At 43.0% G+C, this 16,331-nt stretch overlaps 1 protein-coding gene and 1 non-coding gene across 2 annotated transcripts in view; one reads left to right on the top strand and one right to left on the bottom strand.

The window, feature by feature from the left end:
- LOC121443637 (coiled-coil domain-containing protein 192-like) overlaps nucleotides 1–16,331 on the top strand; it is a 199,569-nt gene that overhangs the window by 119,230 nt on the left and 64,008 nt on the right. The window contains 1 exon segment of the mRNA XM_041645462.1: nucleotides 10,217–10,349. Within this exon segment, the coding sequence (XP_041501396.1) occupies nucleotides 10,217–10,349 (133 nt within the window).
- LOC121443651 lies at nucleotides 12,476–12,583 on the bottom strand. Its single transcript, XR_005973680.1, has one exon. It is a non-coding gene; the product is annotated as a U6 spliceosomal RNA (small nuclear RNA).

The raw sequence follows: 16,331 nt of genomic DNA, 5'->3' as shown, positions 1-16,331 counted from the left end.
ACCTTTCTGGGTCAAGAAAAAAAAAAACAGGCAATTTATCATGAGTCTGTTGTGACATCGTCAACCTTTTATTGACAAACAGCTGGCATATGTATCCCTAAATCTTACTATCTCAGACTCTGGGAAACTTTGACACAAGAGAGATGTGGCAAGTGGTACTTAGCCAAGTTCACACTTTCCCCTCCCTACTGTTTTCCTGGCACATTTGAGAGGATGGTGTGCTGATGAGAACAAGCATAGAAACCTACTGGCCATGATTCCTACAGTTAGTCACAGATCTTTACCAGGGAGATCAGATTCGTGTACAATCATCTCCCTGTTAGATTTATAATGAAATTAGCAAAGGCGCTTTGTAGAGAGTGGAGTAACAAGTGAGGCAGACCCTTGAGACCCACAGATCCGAGGAATAATTTCTATCTGACTAACTGTTTTCTAGCAAGGGCATTTGTTTAGACTTGTTAAAATATGCAATCTGAATCTTGCTAATACCTCCAAAGCAGAAGTTTACATCACCACCACACCTTACCTCCCCTCCATTCCTCACACTCAATCCAGAGATTTTTATCAGGTCATGGTGTGCAAACCAATATGTATACAGAGAAGATTCTGAAAGTAACTTGTTTCAAGCACTATTTCAAGCAACGATGCATAAATCCCAATATTTTAGTCTCAATGCCAAGAAATGTGGTTTCATGATATGAACCAGAGAGTTTCTCTAAACAGTATGGAAAGATATATATATATATATATATATATATATATATATATATATATATATGCAACTAGAGTCATAGCTGGGATGTTGAAGATAAGGAATAAAGGAATAAAACAACTTAGGGTTGCAGTTATAGCTGCATGTTGAGACCTTTTTCCCAAGTGCTGAGCTGTTTCTACAGAGAAGAGATAACAACTTTCCATCGACATAATGAATGATAAGCAGGGTGATTTCTTCCATTCTCTCTCTCTCTCTCTCTCTCTCTCTCTCTCTCTCTCTCGCATTCCCCAGGCTGGCCCTGAACTCTAGACTCATTTCACTTTCCTTACTGAGTCTTCTAAGAAGATGGAATTCTAAATGTGCATTTCACCACCCATGGTCATCTCCATGTACTGCAGATGTGCACTACACAGCCCACAACCATCTCTAGGTACTCCAGATGTGCGTTACATCACCTATGATCTTCTCTAGGTACTCCAGATGTGCGTTACATCACCTATGATCTTCTCTAGGTACTCCACTTGTGCGTTACAGTGCTCACAATTCTCTCTTGGGTGAGGCCACTCTACTTTCAGAGAGCACTTATAATGAAATGTAAGTTTTTAGTTCATTAGGGGAAATCTGAATAGTTGTCCCCTGTACAACTATTTTTGTTCCAGACACATCAGATTAAAGCAATTGAAAAATTAAGGAATTGACAAATTACGGATTTAATTGTGGCTACTAAGCAGATTTTACTCTAAAATCATGTACCAGGATGACTCATTGCCAAGAATTGATTAGGACCTCAGAAATTGTGCTTTGCAAAAAATCAAAATTCAAAATAATAATGCAGTCAGTTATACTTTCAATTAATAAACTTCCCAGCACTTTTAAACCATTAAGCCCTACACACTTTTAACATAAAAGCTTTCTCACAAGAGAGCCTGGAGGATTTCTGTTGTAAAGTGATAAACGTTTTGAAATATTTCTTGGCATGGGGAAACAATATACACTGCAGAAAATGCCCCCACTTAGTTTCTCTCTCTTGTGTAGTATTTGCAGGTGTTTCATGCTGCACAGATGCTGTTCCCATCCTAAGACTGCTTTCTCTTTTGCTATTTGACTTTCTTGACCATTGTAGAATTGTTTTAGGGTCACCACTAGCACTCAGTGTGCAGGTGCCATCTGTTGCTTACCACTTTGGGGACAAAGCGAGCCTTGAGAAAAAACAAAGAGTTGTTGGCTGGGATTATTAACTTAATTATGCCGTCTGAATTACAGGAAGAAGCCTTAAAAGTCATTGAAGCAACTCGATGCTTAGGATCTTGATTTTTCCAGCCCTTGAATGTACCCCTTGGCTTTAGGAGTCAAGAGGGGTCGCAGGTGATCAATAGTATCCATTCCCTTCTAGAAAGACACCTTTCCTCAAGTTCAAATGGAGTGCTGAATCCAGAAAAAAAGATAAAACAGAATCAGCCCAATTGTGAAGTAATCACACAGCAAAGTGCTTTGTTGTTTTGTAATCATGTTAGAGGAACTTAGCATCTCTCTCACAGGCAGATAAGGGAATTCATTTTCACCGTGTATATAATCGCTTCGGGTTTCTGTTCTTTTCCACCCACGTCACTTGGGGCTGTTTGCTAATGATCCCAGCACCTGTAGAGGTGGGGCTGAGAAAATGAAATTGCTTCATGTACAGCTGGGGCTCTTTGAGTTCTCCCTATCCCCGGGGAGAATTGGACTGGGAAAAGAGTTTCCTACCAGGCTCTGTTAGGTGTGACAATGCACTTCTCTCTGTTCATAGGGTGTGGTTTGAAATGCTGAGACCAAGTAGACTTGGCATTTGTGGTACTGTACTGCCCACATTTTTCTTTGGGCAAGATTCCCTTAAACACTTTGCTTTCTTCTTGCTGGGATCAGTCAAAATCAGAGCTATCATTCAGTAGATTCTTTTTCACAAATCCTGTCAGTTTGATTGATCTTTTCTAGGTAGGAAAACTGAGGCTGTATCACACAGTGAAAGAGCAGACAGACCTACCCCTTGGTCTCAGAACATCTTTAACAGTACAGCATAGCATATAGCCGAGCGCTGTAAGAGCAAGTTTGCTGATGGAGACTGACCCTGTTTGGTTCCTGTGGTGAAGAGTGTGCAGTCTGGGCTCTGAACTCAGGGTCCCCAGAAGAATAGGAAAACAGTCTATCCCAGAACTCATTTCTTCTAAGCTACCAAAAAGTTGGTTGCCTAGACTCTCCTTTCTATCATGAGCAATCTCTCTCTCTCTCTCTCTCTCTCTCTCTCTCTCTCTCTCTCTCTCTGTCTCTCTCCCACCCTCCCTCCCTCCCTCTCTCTGTCTCTGTCTCTATCTCTCTCTTCTCTCTCTCTCCCTCCCTCCATCCCTCCCTTCTTCTCTCTGTCTCTGTCTCTCTGTTTCTTCTCCCCCCTCTCTCTCTCTTTCTGTGTGTGTGTGAGCACATACTCATGTGCGTTCACTGGCTAACTGTATAAAGAATGCTTTAAGAGCAGGCTAACCACCTGAAGTCCCGCTGTTTCTGATACTGGAGCCATAGACTCGAGGGATTTTAGGTACAGCTCTGAGTGCCAATCATATACCTATTCAATTGCTCTTAAGCTCTTCTGGCCAGAAAGCAATATAAAACTGGCAAAGCAGAGGGACAGAGATGAAAAGTCAGGCCCTCTGGCTCTGAAAAGTCCAAGTCTATGTTATTCTAGGAATTGAGGGTCCAATATGACTTCCTAGGTCTCACTCTCAGGTCAAGTTCACAGTGTCAGAATTCTACAGTCAGGAGCTACACACCACTTCCATTCCCATTAGAAAGGTGTAGACTGTGAAATGTTCCATGCTAGGCACAACTCAGAGGACTGTGTCCCAGTTTTCCCTAGTGATAGACAGGAGAGCGTAAATTGTCCACATGCATTTGGATCTGCACACTTTGAGCAACCGACTTTAACCTCTCTGTGACTCAGTACTCGTGTCTAAAATGAGAATAACAATAGTCTAATTTCACTGGGTGGCTATAAATATGAAATGAGCCAAAGAATATGAAATTCCACGAGCTATGTCTGGTGTGCTGCAGAGGGTCAATACGTGTTCATTTCTCTCTAGAAAATTCCCGGCAATGGGCTGCATGCCACAGGAAGGGAACGGCAGCTTATTGTCTTTAGTGCAAAGATTTAATACAATTCTTTGGTTAGAAAATATTCCCTTGCCATGGAAATGCTCTCCAAAGTGCACAATACTGCTTTGGTTTCTATTCATCTGTAATTTCTATTAAACGGACACTTACATTGGGATTCTGGAAGCTAAGATATCAACTGGAAATCCTCTCGTGTCTCTAATAGTTGTTTTTCTCACAAAGAAAAAGAATTGCAACCTGGTTCTTACTATAGGGCAGCCCTTCCTCCTCTGCACAGTTCAGGCGTTTGCAGAATTCTCAAGGTTGCTTTGCCCCTGGAAATCTCAGCCTTACTAAATTTGGGGAGTAATTAAAATGCACTGTGTGGATTTTTAGCCATCAAATGAGATGAGTAAAAGTAACGGAATGGGAGGGAGGGGTACTGGAAAGAGCTAGACACAAATGTTGGTTCTGATTTTTGAACCTGACTCTCTTGGCATCTACCAGAGTCTGTACAGGCATAGGTGCGTGGTGACAGCCTTGCTGAGCAATAATACTTTGGGTATCAACTCTTCCTTGATACCTGGCCAAATGGAGCAAGACTAATCAGCTTTTATTTGTGTTTTCACTTTGAAATGCTTTGTAGGAAAGTTTCGTTTGATTAACCTTCTCTAGCATGCCATTTGACTCAGAAATGCATGGTGTTTGCCTGCAAACAAATAACTAACTAAGTAAATAAAGGTGATGATAATCCCCTGAGCAACAGAGAGAAATTAACAACAACTTGCCTGCATTGCTATTAGCTGGGTTTATCAAACATTTCATTTAATTTCTAGGCTCTCTAGGAGTGACCACAGCAGCCACCTTATAAATGCCTTCCCATACTACTTCAAAGCCACTGATTTATATAAGTGTTAAATTACATTTAATTAACTTATAAAAATATTAATGACACTATTATCTAACAATGCCTCCCATTGCTGTTGAAAAAAAATCATTAAGGACCTTGCTTCAAGTCCTTCTTAGTACTTCAACAACACAGCTATCTCATCTACCTGGAGAGACATAAGTTGAGTGACAAGTAGGTTCCACCAATGAGCAGTGGGGATGTGGATTAAGGGCTGGAATGTAGCACAATTAACAAGAACTCAGAGACAGAAATCGGGCGCTTCAACCTGAAAGTCAGAAAGGCGAAACAGCCAGCGACTGGCTCTTTCTTCTACCTCAGTCTGAAATGGCAATCCTGCCTCTCTTACCTCTACCTCAGTCTGAAACAGTGATCCTGCCTCCAGGAATCTCAGAATGAGACTGTGCGTGAGAGCTGTCTCCTCCCGTTTTATATTCCTCTCTAGGGCTGGGATTAAAGGCATGCACCACTACTGCCCTGTTTCTATGACAACTAGTGTGGCTACTGGGATTAAAGCTGTGTGTCCCCACTGCCTGGTCTGTAAGGCTGATCAGTGTGGCTGTTTAACTCTCTGAACTTCAGGCAAGCTTTATTTATTAAAAAACAAATGAAATATCACCACACTGGAGAGCATGTTTGCAAGGAGGCATAAAAGAGTCTCTGAACACGGCTTGTATGGGTTGGGAAGAACCTTACACAGAACACATGGTTGCTGTCCCTAGACTTTGAGATGGTCTCCTGGGGCCGTGACGAGTAAAGACACACGAGAAGAGGCACAGCTGACTTTTAAGCCAAGCGCTACTATACTTTCACTGCTTTATTAACTGAGAAAGGAGTGAGAGGAGAAACATGGCCCTGCATTCAAATCCAGTTCCATCCTACACCCTTGGCAGTGAGCATGTTATTAGTGGTCAACTGTAGACAACACTTTCATCTTTGGGATATAAGAAATGAAGGTGGGATGAGCCAGGCAGGTTTCAGACATGGGGGAAATACTCGTTGTCATAGAGACAAGAGTGTTACCGTGGGAATATGGACTAGACCTTTAGAACACTCCTCGGCCCCTTTCACACAGGCAGCCACTGACTTCACCCCGGCATCAGGCCAGCACTGGCTGAAGAGAGGATCAAGTCATTCATATGTCTATTTTCAGGGCATTTAAATTAAATTTTGTCTATCCTCAAGGAAATCAAGGCAACCATGCTGATAATTATAAAGAGGAAACTCTTACTTCCAAATAAAAACAGATTTACTTGTTATAAAGTATTAAAAAAAAAGACATCTTTTACAAAGATGTGGTCATATGTTCGTGAAGGGCGAACATGTGTCCTACATGTTTCAAAGGATAATGATAAAAACACATTACTGCAAACAGAGAGTAGGGTGTACATCTACACGCTATGTCATTTGATCACCACAGTAGGGATGCAGCTTGCCAATGACATGTGGCCAGCCCAGTTTCTCATGACCATTAAGTGACAAGGCCCAGCTGCATAGTACGAGACCTCGATTCACAAGATGTAGAAACCCCCAGAAATTGACAATACCACTGAGAGCTCTGGGTCGAAACTCCCCTATAAAGAATTCCCCAGCTATTTCTTGACTTGTTATAAGGCAAGCCATTCAGCAATATGATACAGATAAATATTTCCTTTTCAAAACATTGCACAAAGGCATGATTTCCTCCCTCTTTCCACCCTTTGGGAGAAATAGGAAAGCAGGAAAGTAATAGGGATTTAGCTCCAAGCAATAGAAGCCTTGCTATGCTTTTGGTGATGACTAAAGAGAGTCCCTGGTTACTAGGGAGACCACAACAGACTCCATCAGATTCAAGTACAAAACTTAGGTTGCCTGGCGAGTGAATGCCAAGAAAAGCAAAGGAAAATATTATCATTGTTGAAATCATCTGATGTCCCTGACTAACAAAACACATTGGCAAACTGAATTTTTCAAACTGCCCAAAGGGCTTCGCTAAATCTATGAATTAGTAACACACGGCCGTTCTGTCTGGAGATGGAGGAAGAAAGACGAGGATGTTAAACTATTCTAAATACTGTCGAAATTAACCAAAACCTTACCATAGAAACCTAGACAACCAATCTAGATTTTTTTTTTTGGTGGTTGTTATGGTTCAATTTTTATTGTAAATTTAACTTCCCCTAACCTTTGCTTCTGCAGCTAAATAACAAAATTAATGTTTTGGGTCACATCATCCTCACACTCTAAAAGAAGCGCAGGCCTTCTTAACCAGTTTCTCACAAATAACAAGAATCGTCTTTAAAATGTCCCTGGCGACTCTAAAAGCTCCCCAGGCTTCAGAGGCTGGGCTCTTCATATCTGCCCTGTGCCCTTTCTGTGAGTAGGAGGGGCCAGAGAGGGAAAGAACTGGGGGGTGAGCCAAACCCAGAAATACCTCTTGACCCAGCTTCCAGAGTTACGGCGGGCTTGCCTGGGGATGTTCCTCCTGCCTCTACTTGATCATTCCCAGGGCGCCAGGTCCTCGCCAGGACCCATCCTATCTTATTATAGAGGCAGTTCTGATTGTTGGGGAGTGTTTTCTCATGTCCTGCCAAGACCTGCCTCCTCATGTTTTCTCCCCATTGTTCTTCATGGTATCTCTAGAACAGCACGGTTTGACTCAACTTCCTCTCCCCTCCAATAGTCCCTCCGATAGCTGGAGTCAACTGTCATGACTGCCCTTGGATACCGCTGTCTCCAAACAAAACAGCCTCAACTTCCCTATTAGGTCATAAGGCAAGCAGACAAATGTTATAATAATATGAAAAGGTTGACACGTAACTCCAGAAGAGGAAAACAATATCGTCTTAAAGTTGTATATTGTTAAAGTAAAATATTTTGAATGAATAGTTGAGGGGTTGGGGGCAGAGCTTAGAGGTGGATGCATTCTTAGTGCATTCAAGGATCTGAATTCAAACACCAAGAAATGAAACTAAAACCAAAGGAGAGGGGGGAAGGTTGGAAGTCTGAGTCGCTATTGAGAGGCACTTTGTCTATACCTTGGGTTCCTGCATTCTGCAGCCTTGTCAAAATACCAGTGTGACTTTTCTAACAGAGGAATATCATGTCAGTTCCTGTTATAGTTCACCAACTCTCACAGGTTGCCTTTGTTTATGATTTTTGTTTACCTATGAGCAATGCCTACTTTAAGAAGAGTTTCTAGAAAAATACTTACCTTTAAACAGTTTTAACGTGGCTTAAGAAAGTGAATATAGACGATTAAGAATTTTCAGTGTTCACACATCTATAAAGGAAGTAAGATCTCGAGTTTGAAGCCATCCCGGGATACACAACAAAGCCTTGTTTCAAAAAAAGGGAAAGTTTAAAAAAAAAAAGCATCACGAGGAAAGTAAATTCTCAATTCTTAATTCATCCTCGATATCTTTATTAACTCCAAGCATGCAGAGGGACTGGAGCCTTGTCGCAGTGAATAAATCCAGAGCTCTCGCTCGGCCCCTCGGTGTGTCTCCTGTTGTTTCTCTCCCAGTTCATCACTCGTTCTGCTGTTCTGCGCATGTCAGTGTGGCTGGCCCCGTCGGCCCATCTTGTCCTGGGTGCTTTGCCACGCCCCTCTTTATTAGTGTTTCTTCTTCTTTTCCATCGTTTCTCTTCTTTTCCCCTCTTGTTGGACATCTCTTCGTCATCCGCACTTCTTCAGTGTTCGTGTCCATTTTCTTCTGTCTCCAGCGTTCTAAGCTGTAAAGGCATGGTGAAAACCCAAGTGGGGATACTCTTGAGATAGCAACAGGGAAAGGAGCCAAAACCCAGCGCCCCCGCCCCCAGACGCCATTGCTGCGGGCTTGGGGTGGACAAGGTCTTTAGGAACGAACTGGCTCAAGCTAGCTCCTGAGAGGAGATAGCAAATCTGCCTGACAATTTAACAACTGTGAGCACGTTTCCTGACACTCTCCCTGCTCAGCGCAGTCTCTTCGGGAACCAATCAGTTTCCCAAGGTGAATCATGAATGGTTTTAGTGACTGGACACTCAGAAGAAAGGGAGAAACTACAGGGCTGGACTGGTCTTGATTTCAGCAGCCAGCCCAGTGCAGTTCCTGATATCTAGGGAGTGTGTCGTAATGAGATGAGGAAGGCTGCTGTGAAGTCAGCGTGCCTGGGCCATGGACCACCAAGGGCAAGCCCTGCCATATGCCAGCTCTCCGATTCCCTGGAGAAAGGCCCCTTTGCTACCTACTATTCCTTTGAGTTGTTCTTTGGCTTTTAGCCATCGTGATGCTGTTAGTTAAGATTTTGTGGTGTTCGCATCGTGTGTTAAGTCTCAAAAGCAGTCCCTCTCTGTTTTTGATTTCTCTAGTGATGGTCTCCTGTAGCTCCACCCCAGCTTTGATCTCTGCTGTGTAGCTAAGAATAACCTTGACCCTGTTGCTGCTCCTCCCTTCATTTCCCAGGGATTGCTGGGGTTGCAGGCATGGGGGACCGTGCCAAGCTTGGCAATCTACTCTTGATTTTGCTTTTTCATGCTAGCTAGGGAACCCTTGCATTCATGTGTCTGCTTTCCCACTGAGCTGCATCCCTTACCTCGTCACCCATCTTTAGAACCTGAAAGCTGTGTCTCTCTAACCCTGTGTTCCACTAGCTGAGCTCACTGGCTTTTTACACCAAGAGACTGACTCCCTGGCGCCTGAGTGCACACCCTTCAGAGGCCAGACAAGAGTAGGTTTTTTCCTGGTGAGCATTCCTTTCCATATCTCAAGATTTGTGTCTGACAAGAACTGTTTTTTGTTCATTCTCTGGGCTTCTTAATTATCAGCCACAAAGACTTGGCAAGGGGAGCTCTCCAGGGGGAAGGCAGCTACCCAAAAGCAACACGAACGTGCGAAAACGGCACTTGTTCTAACAAACTGCCTCCAACTCTGCAGATGAGGCTGCTTCTGACAAATCAAATCCACCTTGAGATCCATAAAGGCTCCTTGTGAATCCTTCCATTGTGTAAATACTTCCCAGTAGAGTTCCCAGGAAGATGTAGACCTGACCATGTTCCCTCTATACACGCCACAATAAGTATCTGCAAACGTCTACATTTCTGCTCTTCCTGGTAGCCACATGCATTCCAGAGTTTCTTTGAATGCAGATAAAATTCAAGTGTCAGAGGAGAGAAGACTCCTAATGAGGGCTCTGATCCTCTCTCATGAATCTGCTTACAGGTTGGGATAGACACCTGATACTCAGAGGCATTAGCATCCTGGTAGTAAATGCTAAATGACAAATAGCGTTTTTTTCTAATTCAAGGCATCCAAACCACAGGTGGGTTATAGATCCAGATGAACCCCTCCCTCTCCAGAAAGTAAAGAGAGCTGTTGATGGAGAAAGTGGGCTCAGATGAAGGGTTTCCACTAATCAGGACTTAAGAAGCAATGCTTACCCAGCCGCCATTAATTCCTTTTATTTCTTTGATGCATCTGCCATCTCCAGTGACAGAAAATTCTTATTTTTTTTCTAAGAAACTAAAGCACAAAAAGGCAGTGAAAAAGCTACAGACTGACTTGGCAATAGCTAAGCAAGAGGCTGCCATTACTGTCCTGGAACTCAATGAGAAGATAAAGTCACTCTGTGAAGGAAGGCCTTGCCCTAGAGGTCAGTATCATTACCCCGTGACAAGCGCACATTGGCTCCTCTTTCTGGGTGATGCATGCACATTGAATGGCAGCAAAACCAAATGCTAGGTCCTGTGCCTGGTAGCGTCCTGGCCTAGATGCTGGTCTGGCTCAGTTGGACAACACATGAGCCCAGGATTTGTGAACTCCAGGCAGGATTTCCTTTGCCCTTTTGACAGAGCTAATGAATCAGTGAATCAGCGGTTACAGAGGGGATGTCTCTGTATGTGGAGAGCTGGGCTGACAAGCATCTGAGAAATGTCACTGGCTAAACTGGGTGGCAGAAAGGGAAGGGCAGAGCATGAGAAAGACAGAGCACTTCAAGGCTTTGGATTCTAGAGTAGGACTAGCAGTGCTGGTAGGCCAAGAGGGCACAAGGAATGAAGACATTCTTTTCTTGTCAGCCGATGAATAAAGCCAGAAACAACAGGGAATGGTACTTGGGAATGAAATCTTGGGTAATTTGGAACAGTCTTAACAGCTATATAGATGTGTGGGCGCATGTATATGTACAGGTTCATTTGACAGCGAAGGGTTGATATCAAGAGCTTTTCTCTATTGCTTCCCTCCTTTTTTTTTGTGAGACAGGGTCTCTCACTGAAACTAAAGTCAGTTTCAGCTATGCTGAGTGGCCGAGCAAGTTGGAGGGGTTATAGACATGTGTCACTTGGCTCAGCTTTTTATGTGGGTGGTAAGGCTCCAAATTCAGGTCCTTCTACATTCACTGGTAAAGGGTTTTGTGGTGGTGATATCTGAAATGGGGGGAGTCTCATTACAAAGCCCAAGTTAGCTTTGAACTTTTGAGCCTTTAGATGCTATGAAGGAGGCCTGGACGACCATTCTTGGCTTTACATTGATTTAGAAAAAAAAAATAGAACTACAGAAGCTATAAACACACCAGAGGGGGAGAAACAAAATAAAACCCCTCAAGTTGTCTTCACTGGCAATAATTCAAGGTAATATTCAGTAGTATGTGCTAAGCTGTTTACCAAGAATTCAATGTATGTTTCTTCTCAGAGCAATGGTCAAGTGTATACCTAGACTCCAGTAGAGCAAAAGAAGGTCAGAGATGGTGACTAACTCAGCCCTGGGTTAGAAAGGAGCAAGCAGTCTTGGGGAGGTAGCATGGTTTACTAAAGCAGGTGCACTTCTTGGCTTTGACAGACCAAGAACATTTTCTCACTGGTATACAGCTGCTCATCCCTGACCCTGGATCTCAGGCTAAGCTCTGGTCCCCAGGGGTCTTTATTTGCTGTGTGCTCTCCCTGCCAGGCCAGGAGCATGTCATTGCTCTTACTCTGGCTTCCTTTCTTACTCATAATTAATTCTGGAAAAAGAGGAGCAGCTTGGGAACAAATGGAGGAGAAAGCAGTGGGCGACATGGCAGCTTCACAAAAAGGACACTCCCAGCAGCCTGACTGCATGGTAAAGCTTTTGTTATGAATTTGGTTTTCTACATTTTGGTTTTTCCAGACAGGATTTCTCTGTGTCCTGGAACTTGCCTTGTAGACCAGGCTGACCTTGAACTGAGAGACCCTACTACCTCTGCCTCCTGAATGCTGGGATTAAAGGTGTGGACCACTACCGCCTGGCTGGTTTTCAGTTTCAATTCTGAACATCGATTTCCCAGAATGCAACTGATATGTCACAACGTCACCTTGGAACACATGTCAAAGGGCAGCTACTTTCTTTTTCATCAAAAGAGCATAGAAAGAAGTCTTTTAAATTGTCTTTTGACCAACACAAGTTCTTACAAAATCCTTTAGAGAATGTTGTCAGCTTAACAATCTTTACTCGACATTGTCCCAGAGTTCCAATGGTCATGTAGAAGAAGCCATCAGTCATCGTAGAACACGGGAGGAATGGCTCCATCTCACTTGACAAAACCTTGCCACCTTTAAGCTGCTTGGTAAAACCTATTGCCAAAGTGTTACTGTAAGCTGTCTACTTACAAATCTTTCCATTTTGGTTAAAATGGTACTTTGTGCCCTTTAGTAATAAATTGGGTTCTTGGATAGTTTATTTTTAATTATTTGTTTTTAATTAGCATATAAGTTGTTAGACATCATGATGACATTTTCAAACAAAGCACGTTTTTTTTTTTTTAAGAATGTGGGGTCTTTCATGAACTTTGTATATCCTCCTCGTTCAGGGGGCATGCTAATCTTCCATGTACAGTTCCAGTTTTAGTCTGCATGCTTCTGAAGTGAGTGCCTCTTGGATACTCCAATAGGTCAAAATTTTAATAATATTGAAGGGAAGGTAATAAAAGGTAACCCTTTTTATTTGATACACTGATAAAAAATAAATAAAAATTTAGCAGCCATTGTAAGCCTATTGTGGTCGGGCAAGTTGCTTGTCTTATTTGGTGAGGAAACCGAATCACTGAACTGACTCCGATTCTTTTCTTTAGATTGATTTATTGTATTTATGTGAATGTGTGTGAGGCTGTATGAATATATGTACCACATATCTTTGGGAACCTGCAGGTGCCTGATCCCCTGGAACTGGAGTTTTAGGCTGTTGTGAGCTGCCATATGGGTGCTGGGAACCAAACCTGATCAAACCCAGATTCCCTGGAAGCTCAGTAAGTGCTCTTAACCTCTGAGCCACCTCTTCACTCCTTCTTAAGTCAATATTTGCATGTTCTAACTCATCAGTCAGTCCCTACTGTGAAGCCTTACCCTGAACTCCACAGTCTAAGAGAAGAATTGTCAAGTTCATGGTGGTCCCAGACTGATATTACTTGGCATTCCCAAACACCTGGTCACCTTGCCACGCCTCAGAATCTCTTCAACATTGTGTGAAAGGGTATCCAGGAACGCTTAGTACACAATGGCTTATGTGTAAGAAATTAATTCTCTCTCTCTGTCTCTCTCTCTGTCTCTCTGTCTCTCTCTCTGTCTCTCTCTCTCTCACACACACATACACACATACACACACACACACGCACACACACACATTTTTAGACTCACACTACTATGTCCTCCCCAGTTTTCTTGGGGCGTTTTTTGTAAAATGTTTATTTGGGGTTCTCAGACCAAGTGGCAGATACCCAGGGCATAAGAGCTTAAGGAGAAAGGATGATCTGTGATTCTTGGAAACAAACCAAGAAAGAGAAGAGTATCAGCTAAAGAAGTGGAGTCTCGGGTACCCTCAGGGCACCCTTTCTCATTCATCTCTGCTTCTTTCTGCACCCAGTCTTCTCGGTTTTAAGTTAGATGTCAGTAGAGGGTAGAAGCTGACTGTAAGCAGCGGGGAGATGCACTTATCACCTCTGTTAAGTAGAAAGCAAACATTTCCCTAGCAGTTCTAGTTGAGGAGAAGGCTATCTGGCTTCAGTTGGGATACCTATCGCTGATATCCCTGTGTGGCCTGGGCTGCGGGATGATGGATGAATTAGCTTAGCTCAGGCACATTCCACTGGGTGGCAGGGTAGAGGAAAAGCAAGTGGGGAGAGAAAGAGTCCTCTGCCTGGCAGCTGCCCCTGGAAAGCATAGAGCTGGATGTAAGGAGGGGCTATGCCTTACTGGAGTGGAGAAAGACAGCCCAGTGTCAATGCACTATCAGCCAGTGGTCAAGTTAAAATAGAATGAAATACTTACTGAGTCATCGATCCCTGGGACATTTATACTTTAAAAGTAGATTTTTTTAATCAATGAGCAGAAGGCCTTTATGGTCCAAGAAACAACTATCCAATTGTATTTTAGACCCCTTTGGAGATGTAGCAAACAGTTTGGGGAAAGACATCCCCTTCCAGCCTCTGTGAGTGATGGGGTGGCCACCCTCAACAGTGGCCTGCTTTTGATAACAATTCCCACTGAGGGAAGGGAAAGTGTTGGTTGTAACAGTTCATGTCACTGGACTACCACGGCACGACTTCTCAGTTAGAGAAAAACCCATCCTTACAAGTCTAACAGATTAATGGACTATTTCCAAATAAAACAGACATCTCCGCTATCCAAATAACGCCATTTCTCCCTTGTTTGCTTTTTTTTTTTTTTTTTTTTTTTTAAGCAACCAGGTCACCTTTTGGACCTTCTGATCAGGGAATGTCCCAGAATATTAGGAATATCTTAAGCATATTTATGCTTGACTTAAGAGAACAGTGAGATACCAAACTGTTTTTCTTCATACACAGGAGTTCAGCTGAGAATAAAACACCCTTGCTTAGGAGAGAGAGAGAGAGAGAGAGAGAGAGAGAGAGAGAGAGAGAGAAGAGGAGAGGAGAGAGAAACCTAGCCCAGCGGGCTTCTCATAGCCCTAGTATTTGCTGGTTTTATTTTGTGTACATAGTCACAACCCAAAGCAAATTCCTTCTGTCGTTTCCAGAACCTGCTCCTGAAGTGCTTACAGCTTTGTTGTCTGTCAGTAGCACCGGAGTCCCAGTGTGCTAGGTTTTTCAAAGTCTGAGGGAGTCTATTCTTTAAATTGCAGTGTGTGGGAATCAGCCTTCTTCCCTCTTTGCCTTAGGAAGACAGAAGGCTTACTCACTGGTGAAGAAGGTCAGCGTGATGAAAATACCTGACAGGGAAAGTTTTGTTTCAGCTCTGTCTCCAAAGACTCAGCCCCATTTGGTTCCTTGGTTTCTGAGCCTGTGGTGGAAACATCATGGTGGCAGAATCTTGTCTCCACTGCTGTTCACTGGATGGTGGACAGGAAGCAAAGCAAACAAGGGAGTGGCCAGGCCAAGTCAGCCCTCAAAGTCACTCCCAGTGACCTAGGTTTTCGAACCAGGCCCCTCCTCCTACAGTTTCTACTTCCCTCTAAAGGTCTGTTCCACCTGGATTGCAGCAATGGGTTAAACCATTGGTTCAGTTAGCATCCTCATATCTAACACTCCCTAGAAACACGTGTGGGTGTGTGCTTTACCAATTTTCACCCAAGTTACTTTAAAAAACACCTTTCCCACCCAATCCTGTTGTTGATTGGATGTAGTTACTTGATGTCATATAAGGTTTCTCTCTGTAACCAGAACATGTATTTTAAGCTTGCTTCCTTAAAGGGATATACTCTTTGTTTTTGTTGTATTTTAATTTTTTAATTAATTTTTGTTATGATGCACTACTTGATTGGATCTGCCCCTCAAGTGAGAGTTGTATCAACTCTTAAGCCATATTTTAACTTTACTCCCATTTAAAGGACCTTCTTACCAGGTGGTGGTGGTGCCTGTCTTTAATCCCTCGGGAGGCAGAGTCAGGCAGAGATCTCTGTGAGTTTGAGGCCAGCCTGGTCTATAGTGTTTCAAGATAGCCAGGGCTACTCAGAGAAACCCTGTCTCAACAAACAAAACAAAAACAAACAGCAACAAAGAAACCAAACCAAACCAACAAAGAGAAGGACATGCTCTAGATGATGTTGCTATATCCTAGTGCAGACGTTGGGAAGATTCAGTATCTGCCTAGAGGCAGCCACATTTGGGGGTGAGGACTTGTAATAGAAGTAACATTTCAGTTTCAACACTGGACAAATCACCCCATGACTTTCGAAAGTCAAACTGCTGCTTTTCTTTCTATGTCCTTCAGGAAGTGGAGAGAAGTTGCTTTGCTGCCACCCCAGAACTAAGTGAAAGTGTTTGAAGGGGAATCATTTACCCCAAGTGCTTCAGACTAAACTTCCTCTCCAATGTTCCTCTGTCTTTGCAAATATCTTCCAGATCAAAGCTCCTGTTGCAAGTGGGAGTTACAGAACTAGGGATTAGGAGATGAAGAAAATGTCCCAAGTCTAGACATGGCAATTCCCCAATACAGTTTATACATTAGGCCCATCTGAAATGATTATTATGCTTTATTATAATCTGTTGGTTTAACTTCAATTATAGTCAAACAAATAGCAATTTAAAAACCACCTCCAAGGTATAATAACTACCAACCCTACCAAGTCTACAAGTATATCCCAAAGAAAGAACATTGGGCATAAAGTACATCTTAACCTGGTAGAATTAAGAGCATTTAGAGAGAGG

Source organism: Microtus oregoni, unplaced genomic scaffold (genome assembly GCF_018167655.1).
Source record: "Microtus oregoni isolate MIOR12 unplaced genomic scaffold, Mior012 000110F_ref0000174, whole genome shotgun sequence".
Taxonomy (NCBI): domain Eukaryota; kingdom Metazoa; phylum Chordata; class Mammalia; order Rodentia; family Cricetidae; genus Microtus; species Microtus oregoni.
The sequence above is the reverse complement of the archived record's forward strand: the minus strand, read 5'-3'. Positions and strand labels throughout refer to the sequence as shown.